Here is a 25852-nt window from a genome sequence, read left to right as displayed (position 1 = left end):
AGTGCTTCTAGCTAAATGACTCATATTGCTTAGATGGAAAAGCAGACTGCCTGGAAGGACAGAAGTTTAGCACAGCAACTGGGCTGACCTGGCAGCTAACGAGCAGGTAACATTTCAGAAAACATAAACTTGAAAAGCTTTTGTGTGACTTTTAAGAAACCTTTGATTAATTCTTAGGGAACAGAAACAAATGTCTATCTCCTTTTCCCCTCTGACTCCCTTCTTTTCTTCCCCTCCCTTTTCCAATTTATTACCTTTTTGTTCTTCTGCCTTTTTTTTTTCTATTGTTCCTTATTTTGGGGGGGTGGGTAGGGGGAATCAATTAAATAAATGAATAAAATCCCCCACCATAGCTAATGTACTGGTGGCAGGCTGGCTAGCTTAGTTGGCTAGAATGGTATATAATGCAAATATCATGGGATTATGCCTTCTCCAGGCCAAGATTTTTAGTGGGGCATGCTGGTGGTTAAAGTAGGTTACCTATTGGAACAGGATGTTAGTAATAAAAACCAATAGTCAATCAGCCTTATACAGCAGAACACATTAAATATATCTTTCCTATTATTTGTTGTTTACCCACACTGATTTAATGCATCATTGTAGGCCAAGTCCTGACAGAGGACTGAAGGAGACAGAGAAAGGATGATGGTAGGCCCAAGGGGGACTAGGTAATGAGATCTAGAGCTTGTCCTTCCTAGGTCACAGGTTGAAATCTAGCCTAGGTCACTAGCAACCAAAAGCTGTTAGCAGCTAATGGCTTATTTGGCCTCCATTCACTTTACAGAGATAAGAACCCCCCTTGGTATTAATTCACACCGCTGATGTCAGTGTCGGATTGAGTTACATTGGTGGGGCAGTAAGGGGAAGTTTTCACCTGCATCTTGACCAGCATCTGGCTTGTGGATAAATAGGGGAATTCAGACTGCTGGGTTGTTAATCTGGTATTGTTCATGAGCACTAAATGTACATGAACAGATTTTAAAAAAACAATTCTGCTCTTGTGCATCAAAGGTAACATTTTAACACTGAGCATTAAAATAAATATATGGTATAAAGGAGTGATATTTCAAGGGAGGCAATGTGGCAATGAAGCAGGCATTAAAAGACAACACTCTATCATGTTCTGAGTGTTTCTCTATATGTTCCATTCTCATCCTGTTATAATCTTTAACAGGAAACTGCAGCTCACACTTCAATGGCTATTGTTTCCATCCTCTGCAGCTGCTTCTCAGTACGGTGTTTGTTAGAAATATTGTTAAATGCCAATTGGAATCTCCTATTTCACAGCATATGGTGTTTTTGTCACTTTCCTTTGTTGCAGTGAAACAAAACAATTTTAGGAAATATCTGTCACATATTTTTTCTTACTGGGGAAGTGACTTGTGTAACCACGTTGAAATAAGAAATGTAGTCTCTCTCACACTCACTCACTCTGTAATTGTTGGTGGGAGGGACTGGTATTGTCACATATCAGTGACAAACTGTCAAATGACTGTTGCTGTGCATGTAAAGCAAAGTTATTATTATTTATCATTTGTAGTACAGCAGCACCTAGAAGGTTCAATCTGATCACTAGTATTATTGGATTCATCACAATCACAGATACTATCTGATCAAAAACCATTCACATGCAAAAAAGCAAAGTCTAAAATGAAATAGTTAGGCATACAAAGATGGGACATCCTTAAAAACAAACATATTAGCAAATGGCTAGACCAGGGGTCGGCAACCTTTCAGAAGTGCTGTGCCAAGTCTTAATTTATTCACTCTAATTTAAGGTTTCGCGTGCCAGTAATACATATTAACGTTTTTAGAAGGTCTCTTTCTATAAGTCTATAATATATAACTAAACTATTGTTGTATGTAAAGTAAATAAGGTTTTTTAAGAAGCTTCATTTAAAATTCAATTAAAATGCAGAGCCCCCCAGACCGGTGGCCAGGACCCGGGCAATGTAAGTGCCACTGAAAATCAGCTAGCGTGCCGCCTTTGGCACGCGTGCCATAGGTTGCCTATCCCTGGGCTAGATATTTAACCAGTACTCTTGCCCCACTCATAGGAGTCATGCTTGAGGCGAAAGGTGGGATGTTGGCTGCTCATTACCAGAGTCATCCTGCTAGGATAGGGCCTAAGATGGGCAGCTGCAAAGGAAAAATGTGAGACCTAGCACATACTGCAGATGAACAATCTGCACTAACCAGTTTGGCAGGGAAGAAAGGCTTTGACCATGTTCCCTTGAGAGACCATGCTCCCTTGGGACTAAGATTACACAGCTGGTGCATTAGCCATTCTCCTTCCCTAGAGCATCGAGTTAGATTCCTTCCCGCTGCTGAAGGGGACTGGAGGATGAAGAGGCTTCCTAAGCCTTTTTCTCCTTCTAGTGCAACTGTGCAATGAAAGGCAGGATTTGGCCCAAACTTAGGTTTAATTTAGCTCACATCATAAACCCATGAGAGCGCAGCATTGTGGTTCAGGAGAAAAGTTACAGTGCAGCAACTCTATATCAAGTCTTTCCACCATAAGAATGATACACCTCTACCCCGATATAACACGGTCCTCAGGAGCCAAAAAATCTCACTGCCTTATAGGTTAGACCATGTTATATCGGATTTGGTCTGGTACAGCGTGCCAGACTGGACCAGCTTCCCTGGCAGTGATTTAAAGGGCCCGGGGCTCCCCGCAGCAGCTGGAGCCTCTGGCCTTTAAATCACCGCCTGAGCCTGGCTACCAAAGCCCCAGCAGGGGTTTAAAGGGCCCGGTGCTCCAGCCGCTGTGGGAAGCCTTGTTCCCTTGAAATCACTGCCGGAGCTTTGGCAGCGGTGCTTGGGTGGGGATTTAAAGGGCCTGGGGCTCCCTGCAGCCGCCAGAGCCCTGAGCCCTTAAAATCACCACCGGCGCTCTGGCAGTGGGGCTCAGGCGCTGATTTAAAGGGCCCAGGGCACCACACGAATTCAGATATAATGTGGTAAAGCAGCAGGGCTCGGGTGGTGCTTTAAAGGGCCCGGTGCTCCCCACTGCTTTACCACGTTATATCCGAATTTTGTTATATCGGGTCGTGTTCTATCGGGGTAGAGGTGTACTTGCAACACTAACACCTGTTTCTTTCCCTAACCCTTACCAACCAAAAATAAATATATACAACAAAATTAAAAAAATCTTGACCAACACACACACAAGCCTACCCTAGGAGAGATCTGAGCCCTCCAAAAGAGAAAAGTGCTAGAGACTTTATGAAGTCCACTAGTGTCTTCTCTATTCTTGATTTTGCATGGGAGGCAATCAAATACTACAGTGATGGGTAGCAAAATGAAACCTTAAGATAGAGAGATGCATATAAATAAAACTCAGTTCATTGTGTGCTTCATCCACAACAACAAAAGGAAAGAAAACAGAGTTGGTTGGAAAATTCTGTTTTAATTAAATAGTTTCCATTTTTTTGTGGAAAATTTTCTGTCAAAACTTTTTTCAATGGAAAATTTTCCACAAAAAATGTCTGTTTTTGATAGAATTTTCCTGGACACCAATTTTTTTTTCAGTTTCAGCAGCAAATACTTTGATTTATTTATTTTTTGCTACTGAAAAGTAAGTTAAGTAAGACTGGCAGGCAAAATTTTCAAAATTTACTGAACATTTTTTATCTGACTGCCTGCATTTTTCAGTTGAGGTGAAAAACTGAAAAAATGTCACAAAAAGTTCAGATGACAACAAAAAAAATTATGTTTTTGTCAAAAAATTTTTATAGGGTATAAGATGCTTTCCAACCAGTTCTAAAGAACAACAGACATTTCCGTGTAGTTTAGCTGTACTGGGTAAGTCTCTATAAGTAGAGTACCCATTAACATGATTTTGAATGTGATGGTGAGAACTAGGTCTGTGCTAGAAGACAATGGATGCATCCTGTTCTCCTCATTCAGTTTTATTCAGTCCTTTTCAGGACAAACTCCTAGCAAACACTGTATAAAGACTGAGATCCAATCCTGCACTGAGATCTGCTAGCATGGACTCCTGCACCCTACAATTTTATCAAAACCTATATGGAATCCCACTGACTTCAGCAGGGTTCCAGCTGCGTGCAAGGGTTCCTTCTATATAGTGCATATCTTTGCAAGATCAGAAAAACAAGGAGGAGTTTGGTCCCAAAAGAATAAAAATTCCCACACTTGTCAAGTGTTCTCAGGATAGTCCCTTGATGCCATATCCAGTGTTTGGTCCTGAATGGATGGTAAGAGAAGAACACTTCCCTGACTTTGCTTAAGTCAGTCTTCTAACTCTCAATCTACAACATGACAAGTAGTGCCTCCGAAAGTCCATTTTGATATATGTGATTGCTGTCTAATAATAGGATAAATCGTGAAATTACTCAATTTTACTCAGGCAGAGCTTCCAGTGAGGTAAATGGGCCAAATATTAACAAGGACAGATTTAGGCAATCACCTGGGGTGCCTTGTTGGGTGTGTGTGTGGCGGGTGCATGCGAAGCTCAGGGTGCTGTTTTTGTTGCTAGCAACAAAAGGGAAAATAAAATGTTTGAAGTAAAATGTTTCAGGTATTCCATATGTGAATTCATTTTTCACTAACCTCCTAGAACATTCTGAACCTTTGTAGAATCTCGTGGAACCTTCCAGACTTTCTGAGAACTAAATTTTCCTTGAAACTCCTAGAATGTGATCAGCCATGCCTTCACAGGTATATAAGGGGTGGGAGGTCACCAGTCAGATATAAGAACAAAGTGAAAGCACAGTTGTGATATTGGGAATCTTGTTTTATTATGTAATAATAAGTGTACTTGTGTTTTAAGACTTGAAGAGTGTAAGTAGTGACTAATAAAGGACATATTTAATGAGACGCCAAAGATATCTATCAAACCCCTCTCTACACAACAATATAAAAGAAATACTGTTACTACTTTTGCCATGCTTCACATGTAATGTTTGATGAATTTCTAGGACTGTGGAACAGACTTTTGCTCTCCCTAATACTATCCGTTTTCCCCCATAGAAAATAAAAGATACCCCCCCAAAAGCCTTCAAGAGCTCAGTATAGGAAGCGGAAAGCTCAACTGCAATCTAGTTTGCAGCAAGGGGCAAATCTGATGGGAAAATATCAGAATCAGAACAACATAGACTGGGCTTTAGGCAGTAACAATTGTCCTAGCGCAGAAGAAATTGAGGAGCGAAGCGTAAATGATAGAAGTCCTATTACTAAGGAATTAGCAGCTTTACCTGATGATAAGGAATGGAAATGTGAGGAAGGTGGAGAATTGTCCAGTTTTCCTGGCAGCGTAAAGGAGAGGGGTGATAAAAAAGAATGTGGCTCACATGAAAAGGAGAGTAATGACAAAGAAAAGTCTGGTTTACATGAAATGGAGAGAAATGATAATGAAGAATCAGTCTTGCATGATGGCAGAAACAGCAGAGAGAAAAATTGACACCACAAATCGATACATCAGATTCTGCTTTATGGCTGGTGATCCTAAACTCTGCTGATATTGATTGTACTATTTTGAATGGGCTGAGCAAAATCAAGGATGTGACGTTTCCAGTAAGTGAGCAGAAGCAACACTTCGCAAAGTCACACTGTGAAAAACGGCTTGAGAATGGTGAGAAACTGAATCGGCATTGGCTAGTTTTCTCAAAATCCAACTGACAAAATGCCCCAGTTTTGTTGCAAAATATCTGACAAGAATGCCAAATCCTTGCTTGTGCTTTCTGGGTACAATTATTGGCATAACTTAGCTGATGCTCTAAAGTAACATGAAAAGTCACACAGCCATTTTATGGACTACTCCAAATGGATGGAGGTCGAGTGCCAACTCAAGATGAATAAATGCACAGACGCAGAAAACCATTATTAGTGAAGAAGCCCAGCATTGGAGGAAAGTGCTGGAGCATCTGATACCTCAATTATCTTCTTCCTTGCAAAGAATAATTTAGCTTTCCAGGGACTGTCAAAGAAGTTGTTCATTTAACATAATGGTAATTTCCTCAATTTGGTAGAGCTTCTTGAGAAATACGACCATGTTATGCATGAGTCAAGTAGTTCATAAAGAAGCTGGATCATTACTACGGCAAAACAGTTAAAAACAAATTGATTTTATTGATTACTACACCATAATAATGGACTGCAGTCCTAATATTAGTCACAGTGAAAAGTTGTCATTTACAGTAAGATACGTTGAAGACAAAGATGGCTGTATCCAAGTAATGGAACACTTTATCTGTTTCCGGTCTGTGGATGACTCTACCGGAAAAGGCCTAACAGAACTGCTTATGAATGTTTTGAGTGAGAATAAAATAAAGCTTCAGGACTACCGTGGCCAAGGCTACAATAATGGTGTGAATATGAAGGGAAGAAACAGTGGCATCCAGGCAAGGATCCTTGTGCTGAATCCAAGAGCTTTCTTCGTGCCTTCTGGCTGCCATTCCCTCAGACTGGTTGTGTCAGATGCAGCAGCATCTTCTTTAGATTCGATATCTGTCTTCGGAGTACTACAAAGGATATACTCCGTGTTCTCAGCATCAACTATCAGGTGTAAGATCCTCTTGGACAATGTTACAAATCTGACCATGAAGCCTCTAAGTGACACTCATTGGGAGAGCCACATTGACAGCATAAGGCTAGTGAGGTACCAAGTGACTGAAGTTTATTATGCCCCGATGGAACTGGTACAGCTGAATAAAGCTGAGGCTGGAATCTGATACGAGGAGAAAGCCTGACAAAGTCAGATCACTGACTTCAAATTTCTGGTCTCAATTGTGGTTTGGCACGATATCCTGTTCCAAGTAAACGTTGTAAGCAAGGCATTACAACAAACTCAGTCAATGGACATCGCGACGGCTACTACTTTGACGAAAAGCTGCCTTGATTTCGTTGTGGCCTACAGAGGCAATGGATTTGAATAAGCCTCACTGCTGCCAAAGAAACAGTAAAAAGCTCAGGAGTTGAGCCTGTCTTCAAGGAAACTCATATTCATTGGAAGAAGAGACAGTTTGGTTACGAGGGCAGAGATGAGGTGATGGGAAGCTCGGGAGAAAAATTCAAGAGGGAGGTGGGTTTTTTGCTCATTTGTTGACACTGCTTGAATGTCCATCAAAAAAAGGTTTGGACAAATGAAGCACCACAAAAAGACCTGGGGTTTTCTGCATGACCTAAATAAGCTGCCAGTGAACAGGAAAACACTCTTGAATAATTGTACGGACCTTCACCGGATGCTGACACCTGGAGAATGTTTGGACATCGATGATAAAGACCTCTATGTTGAATTGGACAACATCTATCACATTTTGCAAGATGGGGAGCACATTTTCCGCTTCAAATTTTCCAATTCATTCATGATACAAGCAGATGGACATTTTTCTTAATGTGTGGATAGCTTTGAGGATTCTGCTCATGCTGCTAGTCACAGTCATGAGTGGTGAGCGCAGTTTTTCAAAGCTCAGGATCATTAAAAAGATATCTTTGATCAATGATGGCACCTGAAAATGCCATTGACCAGTCGTTTGATCTCTCTCTGATGCTGTGCTTCAGTTCACAAGGGCAAAGGCGAGAAAAACGACTTGTTGAACTAAAGGACTAGGATTAACATTCTAAGGCTATCACCTACTGTAACACTATTTAATACTGGTCCAACCCTGCATGCTTAGATCCTTATTCAGGAAAAACTCCCATTGTCTGTCCCCCCTCACCCTGCCCCAGCTGGTTGGTGCATATATTTCCTCTAAATTCAATCAGAGTTTTGCACTAAGAGGGAAATCCAGATTTTGTCCAGTGGTATGAACTGCTACACAATAACCCAAAGCTTGAATGCTAAATAGGTGGAGGACTTCCCTTTCCCATTTGTCTTCAACTTCTTGAGATGTAATGTTATAACTTCATGTCCTTCATTTCCCCACTAAATATCTCCTTCTTGTGGGTTACACCGTGCAGCGGAATTAAGCGGAGTTCCTCCAGTGATTTCAATGGTAAGATCTGCTTAAAAATCAATGACATAATATGACCCCGTGTTTTTAAATACGAAAAGCAAACTGTTCTAACTAAGGATCAGGTATCTCGATATCAGAGGGTAAAGTTTGGCTTAGGTTACAAGTAGGAATGATTCTGGGTCTTTCTGCCTATTCTTCATTTTATGTCATAAACCCACCATATAATGTCAGTCACTGTTCATTCTCTTGTGTACCAAATTCACCCACACATTAGGGGGAAGGGAAATAATATATTTGAAAATATGCTGCCAGTTTAAAGTTAAAGGATAAAAGGAATGTGACTCATTTTGCCTTTGATTCTCATTGATAAAAATCCTAGCTAAGCCAGTTCCAAATATCTTTAAAAACAAAATATAATTGGTCACGGTCTAAGGTTACGTCTGCTGTGTTTCATTTTGGAACTAATTCTTAGAAATGATAGCAGACTCTTCTCCTACCTGCAGCCTTCTCATTTTCTCTGGTTGGTTACTTCTAGGCTCAACACCTCACTATCACACTGTTGTCATAGCAACAACAAAAACTGTATTCGTGACTAATCTGGTTTTCTTCCCTCCAACTGATTTCTTTATGCATGAACAACTACTGTAGCTGCATAGTTTTATTTTTTTCCCTTTCTTCCCTTCATCTGTTCACAGAACTCCTATTCATGTGAATAGGAGTTCTACGGATGGATGTACGGAAAATAAGACCTTTCATAAGTAAACCTGCTGTAATAGCGTCCACCCAAGATCATAGCAATGACAGGCCAACCTCATTTCTATAGCTTTCACTTTCTTGAATCTAATTTACTGAATACAGAAATAAAAAACAAAATAAATAACTATGTCCAATGTTTTAGCCTAAAACTTTGACGTACATAGTGCCAATCGTGCAGAGAAATCCTCACGCAATTTATAGACTAATTTATATCAGATTAATACCTAGAAATGGTATTTCAGCTAAGCAGTGGATAGAGGAGTAAATGATAGACACATGTATTAAAGAAGGAGCTGGTAGCAACTTTAAAGTTGACCAGTTATCACACCCTATTTTCAGTGGTTTATAATTCAGCCAGATTTTAACAGTTCTGACATAAGTTTTCCATGCTTGCTCTCTGCTTCAAGCTGCTTTTTTAATTTTTTTTAAATATCTTCTGCTATGTTGACTATTTCTGAGAATTAAGTTAATAAAAATTGGTAGTTTTTTCCTGATGTTACAAGACTAGGGTGTCTAGAGCCTTGTACAGGAATTGTTTTTAGTATTATCTAACTTGAAATAAATAATAAATGAAATGCTTTTTCAGCTGTTTCATTGATGTCTAATATCTTCATGGTTTAGAGCAGGAACTTGAAATTTGATTGAAGGGGTGTGGGTGTGGGGGAGGGACGAACTGTTCTAAAAGTATACAGATGTCTTTTGCTATTTCCATGAAAATCCATCAGATCTGAAAATAATCATTTAGACTTTCTTCGCAGAGCCTGTTAAAGGTTTGTTGCTAAAATCTCTGAATGTTCCATCTGCACTGCACCTGCTCAAGCCCACTGGCCATCCAACTAAACTGAGCATGTTTCGCTACTCTACTTTCCTGCCATCTGCACCGAGCATACTCAAAACCTGAGGCCCAGATGGGATGTAGAAGCAGCACTGCTCTGACCAGGGAAGGAGTGCTGGACTGGAAGCAGGGGCGGCTCTAGACATTTCGCCGCCCCAAGCAGGGCGGCATGCCACGGGGGGTGCTCTGCCGGTTGCCGGGAGGGCGGCAGGCGGCTCTGGTGAACCTCCCGCAGGCGTGCCTGCGGAGGGTCTGCTGGTCCCGCGGCTTTGGTGGACCACTGGAGCTGTGGGACCAGCGGACCCTCCACAGGCACACCTGCGGAAGGTCCACCAGAGTCACCTGTTGCCCTCCCAGCGACCAGCAGAGCACCCCCCACGGCATGCTGCCCCAAGCACGCGCTTGGCGTGCTGGGGCCTGGAGCCGCCCCTGACTGGAAGGAGACCATGAGTTATAGTGTCAGCTCTTCTACTAACTAGTTTTAATAATTCAGTGCACTTCACAACGTTTATTACTGAGCAAGGTCTCATACCTCTAGCTTAGGAGGCAGGCACCTCCCACATATTACTGATTGGACAAATGAGAGGCTGCACAAAGACAGTTCAGGAAGAGCTGTGAATAGAAATCTGTTTTGAGTATGGGAGACGCATACTCATTGATAGCCACATTGTCTTTCAGACTGAATGTGCCAAATCTATATGTTTGGCTGAGATATCTGTAACCATTAGACCCAACTTCCCCCCACAGCCAGGAACAAACGTATCTGCAGAGATATGTTTGTAAAAGATGATACAGTAACTCCTCATTTAACGTTGCAGTTATGTTCCTGAAAAATGCAACTTTAAGTGAAAGAATGTTAAACGACTCCAACTGTCCCATAAGATTTAATGTAAATGCGGGGGTTAGGTTCCAAGGAAGTTTTTGGGGGGCAGACAAAAGGCATTATACTGTATACTGTACAGTACTGTACTGTGGTTGGGAATTTCCCTGGCTTACCCCACACAGGCACAGCCTGCTGCAGGCAAGGACACTAGGAAGCACCTTTGCAGCAGCAGCAGCAGCTTCCCCAGAGAATGGGCTCAGATTTTGCTGGGAATGCTCAAGGCCTGCCTCTTCCCATCCCCGCTCCACTCCAGGCCCACCTCTTCCCACCCCCACTCCACCTCCTCTCCGGAGCATGCCACATCCCTCCCCCCAAGTCCTAGGCAGCGCTTAGGACTTTCTGGGAGGGGGAGGGAGGAGCGGGGAAGCGCTGCATCTCCACTACTCTCCCTGCCTCCCAGAAAGTCCTAAGCCCCGCCAAACAGCTGTTTGGCAGTGGGGGAAGCGCTGGGAGGGAGGGCAAGGAGGTGGAGAAGCGGAACTTGTGCAATGCTCCCTTGTAAAGTTGCTGCTCTTCCACAGAATCTTACAAGCAGGCAGCCAAACAACGTTATTGCACAACTTTAAATGAGCATGTTCCCTAATTGAGCAGGGACGTAACATTGAAACAACATTAAGTGGGACAATGTTAAACGAGGAGTTACAGTATTTTAGAGATGCTTCTTCATTAGGGACAGTATGTCATAGGAATTTAGAGATGTGCCCTGACAGTGGGCCCTGGGAACTCCCTATGGCTGTGTGCAGCCATTCACCAGAGACGCTCTCCAGTTTGTTTCATGAAAGATTTATTCTTGTCTCATTCACTGGTTTATTATTTAATGAATCCCAAGATCATTACAACCACCAAACAACTCCAATGCCCAATATTATTGTCATCTAGAAAATAGTTGTGCAAGGCACTGGTAACATGTGTGTTGTGTCCCTTTGTAAAGGCTGGTCCACCTTAACGACTGTGGCAAGGCACCTTCTTGGTCTCAACAGCCTCAGCTGCTTTTAGCCTTGGGGAGACAGGCTTGGGTAAAATAGTCCCTCTTGGTGGCACAGGGGAAGGCCGTTCTTTCTCTCCACCAGTCTTTTTAGCTTGTTTTTCTCCCTTATGGGAGGGAATGCAGCCTCCCCTCCCGGAGAGGCTCGCTGCTCCTAACCTACTAGCAGTAGGACTCCGTGCCCCCTTCTCTCCCTCCTTTTCCCCCTTTTCCCAACAGGGGAGGGTTTAAAAAGGTCTCAGGCAGCCCTTAGTTGGAATCAGCTGATCCTAATTGATCTCCAGTAACTCCCTCTCAGCTGATCCTGACTGAGTCGCTGGTAACCCCTTCTCAGCTGAACCTGACTGTCCTGTAGTTACCCCTCCTCAGCTGATAGGGAGCAGGACTGGCTCTAGGCACCAGTAAACCAAGCACGTGCTTGGGGTGGCACAATTTCAGGGCAGCATTCTGGGTGTTTTTTGTTTTGTTTTTTCCTTCAGCAGTTGCGCTCTTGGAGGTTTTTTGTTTTTGCGTGCTTGGGGCAGCAAAAAACCTAGAGTCAGCCCTGATAGGGAAAAGGGCCTTTTACCCTTCTGGGACTGTTTTCTCCCTTCCCTGCCCCTCTCCTGCCCTCCCCGCTGCAGCTATCTGTCCTGAGTTTGTTTAATCATAAGTTATAATGTCGTGTGATAAAGATATCAAGATGTAGTTTTAAGTGTCCATTGGAAAATAGCATCTCCAGTAAATAGGGCTCTTCAATACCAGATGGGTAAATTCAATGGTTTGCTCTGCTTTCTTCCCTCTGAGTCTGTGAACAGGTTCTCCTGTGTGGTCCTGGGAGCTGGCGATGTCTTTCACAGCTGTGTCTTGGCTCATGAGTATGTACGTTTCATTTACTGATAAAAGGAACTAGTGCACATTGGAATGTGTGTGTAAGACTTCTACTTGCTGAATGATCAGAGCAGGAGCTTTGTAAATGTCAATATCCTATTGCCCACTGCAAAAAACGGAACAGCTAAGTATGTAAGTGAGATGCATGCTGGACACTCACTACATTAACCAGTGAGCAAAGTCTGCTGTAGAGGTCACTCAGGAGTAGATCTAGCAGGAGAATAGAGAGGAAAAAACATCCACATCATTTTTTTTTTTTCATTGCAACTTCAGTGCCACTAGTTCTTTTTGCAACTAATTCTACTCAGGAACATAGTGGTGACTGCTATGGACAGACTGCTTCAGCCTTTGTACTTGAAGACAAATTATAGCTTCCAGATCTTGACAAAGCTTGACAAAGTGTTCTTTAAAGTTATAACAGAACTGTGCTTAAAATAATAAATAGGCTCCACTTTCAGATCATGTGTTGAGGTTGGGTAGCTTCTTGTGTGTGTGTGTGTGTGTGGTGTAGAGGGGAAGGAAGAGGAGTGAACTGAGAAATTTCAAAGAAATGTTGCACTAGAGAGAGCTAAGAGTAAGTCAGGTGGGCTATAACCTTCAGAGATAAATAAACCAACACTGTTCACACAGTCACCAAAAAGTAGAAGATCATGAATTACAAATATATTTTTCCTCTCTCATTAAGAGTCTAACCCCTCTCCGATTTAAGTCAATAGAAAGTCTCCCTACTTCTATAACCCATCCTTCCAGTTGCCTGTTTTCCCCTGGCACTGGTGATGTGTTGGGACAGGAGGTGACAGAGCCAGCGTGTGCTGCAACACCAGAAGGGATTGCTGGAATAACAGCCGTAGCTTTTGCAAGTTGGTACAAGTCAGAGGGGTTCTGTGTCTGTTCTTACTTGTGCCAGGGATCAGGGAAGTGCCCCTGCCACCCTTCTTCAGGTGTGCTAAGCAGAACTCTGGCGCATCCAAGGATTTAGGCCCGGCCTAGAGCACAAATAGGTATGAGAAAAGATGCCAAGTTTGCTCTCCCACATGCGATTTGTATACTTTAGTATCTTTGGGATAGGGATTATCTCATATTGTGTGTCCTGTACAGCTTTCAGTATGTTTTCAATGCTTGACAAATAATAAATGAGAACAACAAGGGTGCTGGCTGGTGACAGCTGTGGTAGTGGTTTTTCTACCTGCCCAACAGAACTAAACTGAGTGGAATTAGTTTTGATAACTGAAGATCCAGGGTCTGTATCAATAACTCTGGACCTTTGGAATTCTGCCCTGTAGCACATATTTAGGTTAAAGATGTAAGCAGAAATTAGATTATACAAATTTCAAGGCCAGACAGGTAATACTTTAAATGAAATGTGTGCTTGTTACAGTTGGTTTATTTTTTAAAGAGCGCCACAAGCTATTTGCTTTATCTATAGTACGGAACATTTCACGAAATCGGCTCTGCCCCTGCCAGTAGCAGTTATTGTGGAAATCAGGCTAGACTGCGGGTTTTACTATTAAAGGTCATAAAAGAAAAATCAGGAAAACGATCTAATAGTGAAAGTGCTATTAGATGTCTGGTGGTTGACATGTCTATTCTGAAACCATAGCAGTAGCTTGTTATCTAAAAAAATCAGTTCTTTGCTGTCGTGATAAAACTGAGAGGCCAGCATTGTTACTAATAGAGAGAACTACTGCTCTTTTTCTCAGATGGAAATATTTTACCACAAAGGTCAGGACTGAGATCATTTTTTTTTTTTAACAGGCAGAACAGTGTCTTGTCAAGAAAATCTGTAAACCCTTAGATCCCAAGCTCCTGAAGTCAATGGAACTCCATGCAAGGACCTTTCTGCTTGGAGCAGATTGCAGGACTGGGATCTTAATACCCAATCCTGCATAGGGATACAGAGAATTATTCAGTGTACACTCCCACTTGTGCTGCATTTCTTTTGAAAAAGCCAGTCATTGAGTGGGCTGAGCAGTGGTTGCCAAGCCTCTATGCAGTCTCTATCTGCTCATGGCTGTGGGGCAGGAAGAGGCAGACTCTGGGTCCATTATGCCTCCTGCTCTGGCAAATATATGCTGTTCCACTAGCATACAGAGGCTGCAGTGAAGCCACCAGAGGCTCGGGGAGAATACAACCCAGAAGAGGAACATAAGGCTCCTACAGTTGTTCTAATATATTCTGGTTACCACTTCAGATCCTGGCCAGATCAGAATCCAGGTGCCAGAAAAGACAGCTCAGAGCCACCTTTGCCTCCCCCTACTAGTATGCATCTATGGCATTGCAGCTCCCATGAGGCACAGCACAGTATCTGTCCCAGCAGGGGTGACAGGACCTAAGGACATTTGTTCTTCCTTCTACACACACATACATGTATACAAAAGTACACCGAAGACCTGAGTGCTCATCCCAATCTGTCCTATATTCTACAGGTTATTTAGAGTGCACATTTGTTTAGAGCTGGTGACGTTTCTAGCATTCTAGTCTTTTTTTTATCAAATACATAGCACAGGGAAGAGGGGAGCATTTAAAGAGCTAAACTAAATACCAAAACAAAGTCTGAATAAAAATACAGACAAATCTCTATAATCAAGCATCTGGTGCGGGTGACTGTATAAAATGCGTATCTGTTCAGCCTGCAAAATATTGTCAGGACTGTTCATCTCAACGCCATTGAAGGCATTCTTCCTGTATGTACAATCCTGCAGAGAGAATGCCTCTGGTAGAGTGATGTAGCAATACTTCCACCACGCTATGGCTGGGTGTCCTAGGACCAAGACAATAACAATATGCTGGGCATCTCTACAGAAGAAGCAGCAGTTAATAAATTTGTTTTAACTGTTTTGAAATTATGGATAATGTTGATATACAAACAAGGATGGAAACAAAAAAAGTGACCTTTAGTTCAAGTTGCATGAAAATCACCTGTGAAAAATAGTGTTTGAATAATGCAAGAGGAAACATTGGTAGGAATGGAAATATTGTCAAGTTTCTAAGAGGCCATCACCAATAATGAATAAAGGGAACAAAGTAATTGGCAGTGTCATGTTAAGATTTTCCATTGTAGTACATATAATAAAGATAACCCTTTGCAAGAACTATAACAGTCATTGCAGTCCCAGTAGGAAACATGCCACCATCAAAGAAGGGAAAGAAACCTTTCATAAAACGGAGATATGTATCTGCTTTGTGCAGAAGGCACAACTGTAACAGGAAGTAATCATTAACTAAATGCTATCATTTTCCCAGAATTCTTACCATAAACAAACATTTATTAGATTATGTTTTACAAACCCCAAACAATAAAAGAAAATGTCACTGAACAAAAGTTTGATGGAAAAACATGTAAGCTTATAAAAAGAATCTTAGATACATATCAAACTGAAGGTCTATATGCTATAGAACTGTAGCTTTTAACCTGTGGTATGCAGACCACTGGGGGTCTGCAGATTATGTCTAAGATAACCAAAGGGGTCTTCATCTCCCTTTGAAATTTTTTAGGAGTCTGCAAATGAAAAAGGGTTTAAAACCACTGCTCTAGAGCTCATATCCAGTGCTGGCTGAAGTTTTTTACCTGTAAATAACTGTGCCTGAATTTTTGTGTTTATAATGAATTGTATATTACTCCTGGGGGAATTCTGTGCCACTGCGCAATTCAGAATTTTGTAGAAATTAATGGGTTTTGTACCTAATTTCCTTTCCCCCACAGAAATGAGCTGCAGTGCTGTTGGCCACCACTAAGGGCCGCTGGACCCATCAGAGCCCAGCTCGCAAATAGAAGACACTGTGTGGGGAGAGGAGAGCACACTACAAGGTTCCCAGCAGCTGCAGTAGGGTGACCAGATGTCCCAATTTTATAGGGACAGTCCTGATATTTGGGACTTTTTCTTATATAGACCCCTATCACTCCCCACCCCCGTCCCGATTATTTGCTATCTGGTCACCCTACCCTGCACGCCCTGAGGGACGGAGATGGTGGCGTGCAGGTAACTCCACACAAGCCAGGCTGGGACCCAGCAACAGGATGTTTCTCCTTCTGGAACCCTGGACAGTAAAGGGATGGGGGTCTGGGCTGGGGAGGCCATGACTGGGCTCTGGAAGGGACTGGGTGGGTGTCTGGGCTGGGGGAGCAATGGTTGGGTTCTGAGAGGGTGGGGGAGGTTATCTGGGATGGGGGAGAGGAGGAAGAGAAACAGGAACTGGGTTTCAGAGTAGCAGCCGTGTTAATCTGTATCCACAAAAAGAACAGGAGTACTTGTGGCACCTTAGAGACTAACAAATTTATTTGAGCATAAGCTTTTGAGCGCTACAGCCCACTTCATCGGATTCATAGAATGGAACATATAGTGAGGAGATATATATACACATACAGAGAACATGAAAATGTGGGAGTTGTCCTACCAACTCTAAGAGGTTAATTAATTAAGAGAAAAAACTGGGTTGTCAGAGGTTTCTTTTAATTTTCTACTCTTATGGGATTTTTGTGTGTCTCTATTGCTATAGACATACTTGCTATTGGATATTTTGAAATAAATTACCAAAATAATTGTAACTGGCATGATTATGTAGTGTTATTTAGACAAATAAAATTTGCAAAATTTTAAAATATTGTGTGCATAATTTTCAATTTTTTTTTGGCGCAGAATTCCCCCAGGAATATGTATACACAACTATTCATAGTTAAATATCTACTTTTGTGCCCACAACTCAGGTAATTAGCCATTTACTAATATTGCACCTATAATTAGCCAAGGTTGCAAAATGTCACTTGCAAAAACTGAGATTTATCTGCATATCAAGACCTTGGGTCCCAGTTTCTGCTGTTACACTTGCGCAATCTCCACCGAAATCATACGTGTTACTCCATAAGTGTAACTAAGAACAGAATTTAACTAGAAGTGTCAACTTCATTTTGCCTGGAGATAGTAGGATCTGATCTTCCCATAGTGGCTTACTACAGTGGTGAGCACAGTTTAAGAACATAAACAGAACTGAACTGAATTCAAAGTTAGTTGGATTTTGCCTTAGCAATCAGTAAGACGGTACACATTTATCTAAAGGCAATCTGCAGTAAAAATCTTACCTGAAGAAGTTTCCTGATTCTTTTCAGGTTGTGTATCAATAGGAGGTTCTTTTCTTGAGAAACCCGATCTAACTGTTCATCCAACTGAATTAACAAATTCTGTAAGAGGATTGTTGCCATTGGTTCATTATTGGAAGCGGCCTCCCTATGCAACACAAAAATTATTAACATGAAACAAGCATGTGAATGAACAAAAATGTCATGATATATATGTCAAGTTATTTGCTAAGTAAGTTATAATCTGCATCTTGGTGAAAAATTCAGAAATAAAGGAAACAAGTAAAGACTTCTTTAAAAGGTAGTTTGCTTCTTGCAGTTTGGAGCAAAGAGTACGTGAATCCGTTTCACACTACAAAATACAAACAAACAAAAAACCAACCTAAAACTAACTAACTAACTGACATTTTTTCATGCAAAAAACTGTCATTATGTTAATATTCAAAAAACAGATATTTTGTACAGAGATAAGTCCAAACAAAAATCTATTCAAACACACCTAAAATTTGAGGCTGAAAGAGAGAAAATGGAGCTCTAAAAGATATAGGATAGCTCGAATGACTATGTATTATCTGATTATATTAAGCTTTAATTTTGTTTCTCTTCATTAAAGCTAGATGAAGCCATATTTCAATAAACGTGTGATAAAGAAAATTAATTCAGCTTTTTTATTTAAAGAATATTTTTAAAGAAGTATGCAGTATTTGATTTATTAAAAATCAAAGCAAGAAAGAGATCCCTAAACACTAATTAGTTTTTTTATTATAAATCTGCCCCTGACAAATCAAATATGCCATAGAAATCTGTAATTAGTAAATTAATGTAGTGAAAACATTGGAAGTGCCACTGTTTCACTCATTCTGAATCTCTCAGATAAATAAAGGGCAACATGCTACGTGAATAAGATGGCCTTTAATATGTAACTAAAGGCACACTTTTCTTGCAAAGCATATTCCTGCACAGTTCACAAGCAAACATACTAGAAATCTGCCTGAATAAACCATAAAGTTTCCACAAATCAAACCTTAGTATATAGAAGAACATTTAATCCTACCAATCTTGGCTTTCTATCCACTGTGCTAGTAGATGTCGGACTTCCATGGGAAAGTTATCGTCATAGAACTGGTCTACCTGCTCCAAAAACTTTATTTCCAACTGCTGGACTTGACTCCACTGAGACATACTACAAAAGAAATGGTGAAATTGGTTTAATATATAATATTTGATACTACACAAGCACTCCACAGCAGGTGTATCATTTGTTTTCAGCATATGTTCTTCCTTTGTCACATAATTTCATAGTTCCCCCCTCATTTTTTCCACTTTCAAAGGGACAGTATCCACCTGAAACAGTGAATTATTCAGTTTAAAAAACAAAAAAGAGTAAACAGTAGTCTCAGGTGTTATACCGATCTGGGCACCCAGCAGATTTCTGTGGTTTCACACCACCTTTTCCTTTTTTATTGTAAATGATTTTCTCTCCCTGGTTGCTGTATGAAAGACTCATAAAACCAGATCATAAAAATATCAGTCAGAATGGTGATTTTTCTTTTAACAGTATTTCCCTTTTCAGGAAAGTAGTTTATAAAGCCAGATATCATCACTTACGAAACGACCAGTAAGCTGGCAGGAAGGTGCCCTCGTTGGTTTGACTCACACCAGTCTGATTTTGTATTACACTTATCATTGTATTTCATCTACTTCATCTGGTTCTAGAACTCCATCCTCTTCTCTATTGAGGGTGCTATATCCCGCCCTAGTATGTTGATTTATTGCTCTAGTACAGTGTTTCCCAAACTTGGGACACTGCTTGTTTAGGGAAAGCCCCTGGCGGGCCGGGCCGGTTTGTCTACCTGCTGCATCCGCAGGTTTGGCCGATCGCGGCTCCCACTGGCCGCGGTCCACTGCTCCAGGCCAATGGGAGCTGCTGGAAATGGTGCGAGCCGAGGGACATACTGGCCGCCGCTTCCTGCAGCTCCCATTGGCCTGGAGCAGCGAACCATGGCCAGTGGGAGCTGCCATCGGCCGGACCTGCAGACGGGCCAGGTAAACAAACCGGCCCAGCCTGCAGGGGCTTTCCCTTCACAAGTGGCATCCCAAGTTTGGGAAACACTGCTCTAGTACATCTTAAACGGCTATAAACCTGTGTGCACGCTGGGTCCAAACCCAAGAATGGGAAGGCTACAAAAGAAAAGAAATCGTAGGCATGACCAGGTCATCTACTGCCCTACTCTGAAATTCATACCTAGACTAAGCATCTCTATATCTGTCTCACCTAAAAGGATTGTACCTTGGGGTTGCTTCAGATTGTAGTTGTATGTTTTTGGTAAACTTAGTACTGGAAAGAAAGCCAAATACAAAGAACAGGCCACCATCTGATGAGCTTGCATGGGGGTGAGGGACAGGCCATTAGACCTGCATCATCATTCCATACTCAGGCAAAACTGACATTAACTTCAGTACTTGAGTGTGGGCAGACTAGTGTGGAAGGAGTGGCCATCAGGAAGCTGGTTATACCTCTCTGATTCTCTGCCTTAATCCTGAGCACACATTACAGTAGCTTAGAGGCTGCTCTAAAGTGCACCAGTTGGAATCATGTTCCAGCCAATGCTCCTGCCTGCTTCTCTCCATTCCTCCCCACCCCCAACATACTTCCTACGCTGGGGTCTGCAAAGATGGAGTGACAAAGGAACCAGCTGTATCAGCTCAGTATCCCTAGCATGGTCTCAGTGGTACAAAAGAGAGAGAATGAGCCCGAGAATTTAGACCTTTATATTTATTTTTTTAATTTACATGTTTATGTTGTAAAATGTCATTACTAATTAACGCTGCAGATATTTTGCATATTTCAGAGTAAAACAGAGAAGGGGAAAACACCCAAACAAAAAAAATGTTGCAATGATCTTTAGTGCCTTTATATTATTACTATCTATTATTGATGATGATATTACCTAAAAGCCCCCATCTCTGCCTGGGACCTCTGACAGGGTGGATTGCCCTTTTTAGGCAGCCAACCCTGTTCAGTCAGCCCTCTTGTGCTGTAATTAGCCCCATCTTAGCTAGAGGGGATAGGGCTAATTGAGGTCAGGTGACAGTATGAGACACCTGGGTCTCACAAAAGGGCTGAGAAAACTCAGTTTGGAAGATGAATCACAGGGAGCTAGTAGGGTTTCTGTAGAAGGTTTTTAAATAGGGGGTGGAAGAGGGAATGAGATTGAGAAGGGATTCTGGGAAAGGACCTAGAGAGACTTAAAGGTAACCCACAAGCTGAGTTTGGAGGGTGGGCTGAAGATGAGTCCAAGCAATATGAAAGACCCTTTTGTTTGTGAGAGTTGCTATTTTGGGCTTTCTGTATCCTTGGAAGGATATGCTGTGGACAGACAGAGGGCCAAAGAGGTGAAAATTCCTCCACTGCCCCATTTGGGATGCGGGGGAAGGTACTGTGGTGAGTAGAACTGCTTATAGGGCCCCATTGTGCTAGCTGCTGCACAAAAATTACAGCTTGTTGAAGTGTTGATGGAAAAAGGGCTATGGAACTGTCAGTCTTTTGAGAAATGTAGATTTAATGTTTTTTTCAACGTGAAAATTCAAAAATGAAGCATTTTATTTTGAATTTTCATAATATCAGACATGGTCTTAATAAACACTGAATATATGGCTTATTACGATAATCCGTAATCCTCTAACCCCCTTCTTTATCCTATGACTACAGGGTGTTAATGGGCCATTTCACCTACAATGGCCCCTTAGATCTTATGCTAAAACTTTATGCTAAACTACATCTCTTTGACCTTGTATTTAGCTGTTACAAGATATGTCTACACTGCCATTAAACACCTGTGGTGCACCCATGCCAGGTGATTTGGGCTCACAGGCTTTGATTAAGGGGCTGTTTAATTGCAGTTTAGAAATCTTGGCTTGAGCTAGAGGGTCCCAGAGCCTAGACTTCAGCCTGAGCCCAGACATTAAAACTAAACAGACCCTTAGCTCAAGCACTGTGAGCCCAAGTCTACTGGCATGGCCCAGCCATGGGTGTCTAAACTGCAGCGTAGACATACCCTGAGTATCTTTCCCAGACCTGAGGAAGAGCTCTGTGTAGCTCAAAAGCTTTTCTCTCTCACCAACAGAAGTTAGCCCAATAAAAGCTATCACCTCACTCAACTTGTCTTTAACTTTAAAAAAAAAAGCATTTTGTTTTAATTGAAAATGTAACAATTTTGTAGAACTTTATTTTTGGGTGACTTGTTGATATTTCAATTTTTTTTGTCCCACTGTTTTGTTGAGTTATAGATAAAGCTAGTCACAAAACAGAACTTCCATTCTGTGGAAAATCCTGATATATATTTAAAACTCTAGTTCTGAATCTGAACAAATCAATTTTCCATAGACTCCAAATTCCAAAAAGTTAATTCTCAAGACTGAACAACTTGTTTTGATATCAGATAATTTTTTTAGATGAGGACAAACATAGGATATTTAATATAATTGTGATACTAAAATATTGTCTAAATGAATCACAACTACAAAGTTGTGTTCTTGTCTAATTGAAATGAAACAGTTCCATGCCATCCAAGCAAATTAAAAATAGCTCTTTAGATGCTTCAAAATTTAAAAGGGAAAATAAAAAATACCTTTATGGTTTGATTATGGTTTGAGATTCTTATTCAAAAATGTTCTAGTGTTTGAACTTCCATATTTAGTTTTCACTGAACCAAAGAAAAACACTGAAGTACTTTATGGGCATAATTGAGTCCTGTGGCCTTAATCGGGCAAAATTAAGGGAGGCCAATGGGAGTCTTTCCTTAGTAAAAAGAATCAGGAGTACTTGTGGCACCTTAGAGACTAACAAATTTATTTGAGCATAAGCTTTCGTGGGCTAAAACCCACTTCATCGGACGCATGCAGTGGAAAATACAGTAGGATGAAGTGGATTTTAACCCACGAAAGCTTATGCTCAAATAAATTTGTTAGTCTCTAAGGTGCCACAAGTACTCCTCATTCTTTTTGCTGATACAGACTAACAAGGCTACCACTCTGAAACCTGTTTCCTTAGTAAGTACTACATAATTTGGCCTTGTGATGTGTTGTTAAGTCAATGAGAGTGCCTAAGTTTAAAAATCGATTAACAGCCAAATCCTGAGGTCTCTATATAATTACTGATTTATCCTCCTCCAGATATAGTTATGAATACGGCAATTCTCTCCAAAAAGAAGCTTGTGAATATTTATGCATTATAATTATATGCAGATCTTACGCAGCATTCATTTCTTCAGTATTACATTATCACAATATATAAAAACTCTCTGCAACATCACTTGTAAAAAACATCTTTCAATCTGCCTCCTTTTTACATTTTCTTTTCCACTAAATAGAAGAAATGTTGCCAACTATTTACTTTTTGTTTTCTGGAAATTGGGTATGAAAGCATTTCATTCCCTTTCTGCAGTTGTATTGATAACTTTACACAGTTTGCATAAGTGTGATTAATGATGCATACAAAGAGCCAAATCCATGTGTTCCTTCCATACTGATGATGTTTTTCGCATATGTAAAGACTTGTGGGTTTTTTCCTCTCTCTCTCTCACACTCACACACTCCATCCATCCATCTTGGGGAACTTCTGTGGCTAAGCTTTAGAGGACAGCAGACTAGATTATCACAATGGTCCCTTCTGGCCTTAGACACTCTGAATCTATTTTCAGTAGGAGTTTTGAGTGCAAAACTTTAATAGAATTAAATGCTTTTGGGAATCCCACAGTTCTAGATGGGCAAAGAACAGCTAATAAGGCCTTAAGTAAGGACTACAAGATTTTGTCTGCAGTGTAAGCTTTAAATTTCTTTTACGTTCACCATTACTTGCCTGCATGACCCTTTGTACAACTGGAGCCTGTTTTGTAAATGTGAGAATTTTTTAGCATATCCAGATCAAACAAAAACATACACATTGTGGCATGCTTTCCATTTCACTTTTAGTCATAAGGCATAAATAGATTTGCCATGTTCATTTTTCTCTTGTGGTGAAACAAACGGTAAGACAACTGGAAGCACAGACTTGTATTCAAATTCATACCAAAAAGTACTTTAATTTTTCCTGGAAAAAAGGAAAGTTAAACTGAAAATATATAGTTAATTTAGATTCTTACTCCAAAGCATCTAGTATAGTATAAATAGTTGATATTGCAATGTAAAACTATTTCTTAATGTTGCAATGTAACTTTCATATTACAGTTATGGAATCAAAACAGTATGTGCTATACAGTTTGGATCTGTTTCTGTAACCATGTATAAATACATTCTAGAACAGTTAAATTAAATTGTACTTTAGGAAAGCATGAGAGCTTCAAAATGTGGATCTTCTGAAATTATCAAATTCACATACATGGTAAATGCAGAGGTGCTGGAACAATTTGTATAGGGGAGGTGCCAGAGCCATTGAACCAAATTGTGAACACACTTTATTTATATATATAATGATGGAAATGACTTCAAGTGGGGGTGTGCTGAAGCAGCCCTAGTTTTGGGACCTATGTCTAATTGTATCTGTTTAATTCTCAAAGCTCTATGCTGTTAAGAGGGACATTGTGCACAAGTGGGAATCTTCTAAAACAGTACCATAGCATCTACTTCTGTTCAGTTTCTTTCAGGAGTTAGATTAGTGTTTTCAAAACACAAATGGCCCCTACCGTTCTGTAGAACAAGATGATCTCTTAAGGCTATCTTGGCACTCTGCTCTAGGCAGTTTCCGTGCAAATTTTGGGTTTCTGCATAGGCTTCCCGAAAATGAGTTACTTCTGAACTTCCAACCACAGAGCTCACCCAGGGAAGGCTACCCCACTCCCCACAAGAGGGGGCCAGGACTCATATTGGGGGGGGGGACATGAGCAAAGAAGCTGCTCTGCAGAGCCCCGAGGAATCAGGGTTCTCCGTACAGGTGGAACAAAGGCAAAGAGGGCAAACGTTAACCCCCGCATTGAGCTAGTCTCTGTCCCCCATTTCCTGTCTGGCCTCGCTCCTCTGGTCCATCCGCTCGTCTCTGCCGGTGCCCACGTAAGAAACTTGCCCTTCCCCTCCCGCGAGTCCGGCGCTCACTGCCCCCTCCCGCGCCTCTTCAGCCTTGGAGCTGCCGGGGCTGTGCAGCGGCCCGAGGGGCACGTGGTTCAAGCCGTGCCCACGCTGGGTGGCCTCCCTCACCCCCGCTCCAGAGAGCGCTGCGAGCGGGCCGTGCCTGGGAGCCCCCTGGTTCCCTGAGGGCCACGCTCCCCCTGGGACCCGGCTTCCCCGACTTCTTCTAGGCGACCGCATGCAGCGGGCGGCAGCTCGACGGGTGCGAAGCGCCGCTGCTTCGGCGGCCGCCTCGCTCTGCCCCCCGGGCCGGCTCGGCTCGGCTCCGCAGCGAGGCGAGGGGAGCCAAGCGGAGCCCCAGCAGAGCCTGAAGCCCGCGGTGCGGAGCGGAGCTCGCCCCCTCACCCGGTGCCCGCGAGCAAGCGGCAGCCCCCTCCTCCCGCCCGCGGGCTGCAGCCCGCTGCTCCGACTTGCCTGTCCGAGGGGCGCCCCCAGGCAGGCTCCGCTCCGCGGGTGGCGAGGCGCGCAGGCTGAGCTCCGCCGGGCGGCTGGCTGCCTGCCCCCGCCCGCCGCGCGCTTTATTCTGCACGCTGCCTCCCGGCTTTCCTGTGCGTCAGGGGGGAGTCCCCGGCCCTGGCCTGCCCCGGAGACCGCCGCTCAGGCCGGGGCCCGGGACGCCTCACCCTGCCCCTAGGGCCTCAGCGCTCCCCCGGCGTGTCCCCCGCGGAGAAGAAACCCGGCGCCGTGGTGAGCTGAGCATTGGCCGCTAGGGGCTTGAATTGCACTGGGCGAACCAGCCCCAAGGGACAGGTGGGGGGCTGGCCTGGCTCCTGGCCAGTGCCTGATCCGAGCTTTTCAGTACTGCTGTTCCCATTGCACCCCACGAGATGGATTTTGGGGTCCCGCTTTCCTACCCAGCAACCTGCTGCAGGTTGTTGGCCCAGCAGGGGTGACTTGGCCACGCATCTCCCTGTCCCCAGTGTTCCCATTGCTTAGGCTTTGAGCATGATCAATGTCAATGGAACATTAGCAGAGCTATAATTTTTTTAATACAGGATTATTTTCTCTTTCCATTTTTATTTCAGCCTTATGTTTTGCACAGTTCAAAATGGACTGGTTTTCCCTTTTTTTGCCAGTCTCAAGTGACATTTCAAAATACCTTTTAACAAAATCATGTTAGATTGTGATTAACAACTTTGTTTGCCAGAAATGTTTGCTAACAATTCTGAATCCAATTTCAATATTTTTTTTAAAGTCAATACCTTTTCCAAAAATGGAAAATTAAGTTGTTGACAATTATTTGTGACAAGTTTGGTTTGGAGCGAGTGGGACAGTTTTCATCAGAGAAACAAAAAATGTTGACTGACTTTCCTATAGCCCTGTTACTGCTAAGTAGAGCCCTCTGACACCTGTCATATGCTTATCTCCTCACTAGTGTATAGAGTGACCATATGTCCTACTAAGATTC

The 25852-nt window shown here is 42.3% G+C and overlaps 1 protein-coding gene across 1 annotated transcript in view; it reads right to left on the bottom strand.

Moving 5' to 3' along the window:
- STAT4 (signal transducer and activator of transcription 4) overlaps positions 1-24920 on the bottom strand; it is a 68032-nt gene extending 43112 nt beyond the window's left edge. Inside the window, exons 1-3 of the mRNA XM_032763341.1 lie at positions 24859-24920; positions 18377-18505; positions 17326-17470 (exon numbers count right to left, since the gene is read on the bottom strand). Of these exons, the coding sequence (XP_032619232.1) occupies positions 17326-17470; positions 18377-18504 (273 nt within the window). The 5' untranslated portion in view covers position 18505; positions 24859-24920. The remainder of the gene's footprint in view (positions 1-17325; positions 17471-18376; positions 18506-24858) is intronic.
- Positions 24921-25852: the final 932 nt, after the last annotated feature.

Source organism: Chelonoidis abingdonii, chromosome 10 (assembly GCF_003597395.2).
Source record: "Chelonoidis abingdonii isolate Lonesome George chromosome 10, CheloAbing_2.0, whole genome shotgun sequence".
Taxonomy (NCBI): Eukaryota; Metazoa; Chordata; order Testudines; family Testudinidae; genus Chelonoidis; species Chelonoidis abingdonii.
This window is presented reverse-complemented; position numbering and strand designations above follow the sequence as displayed.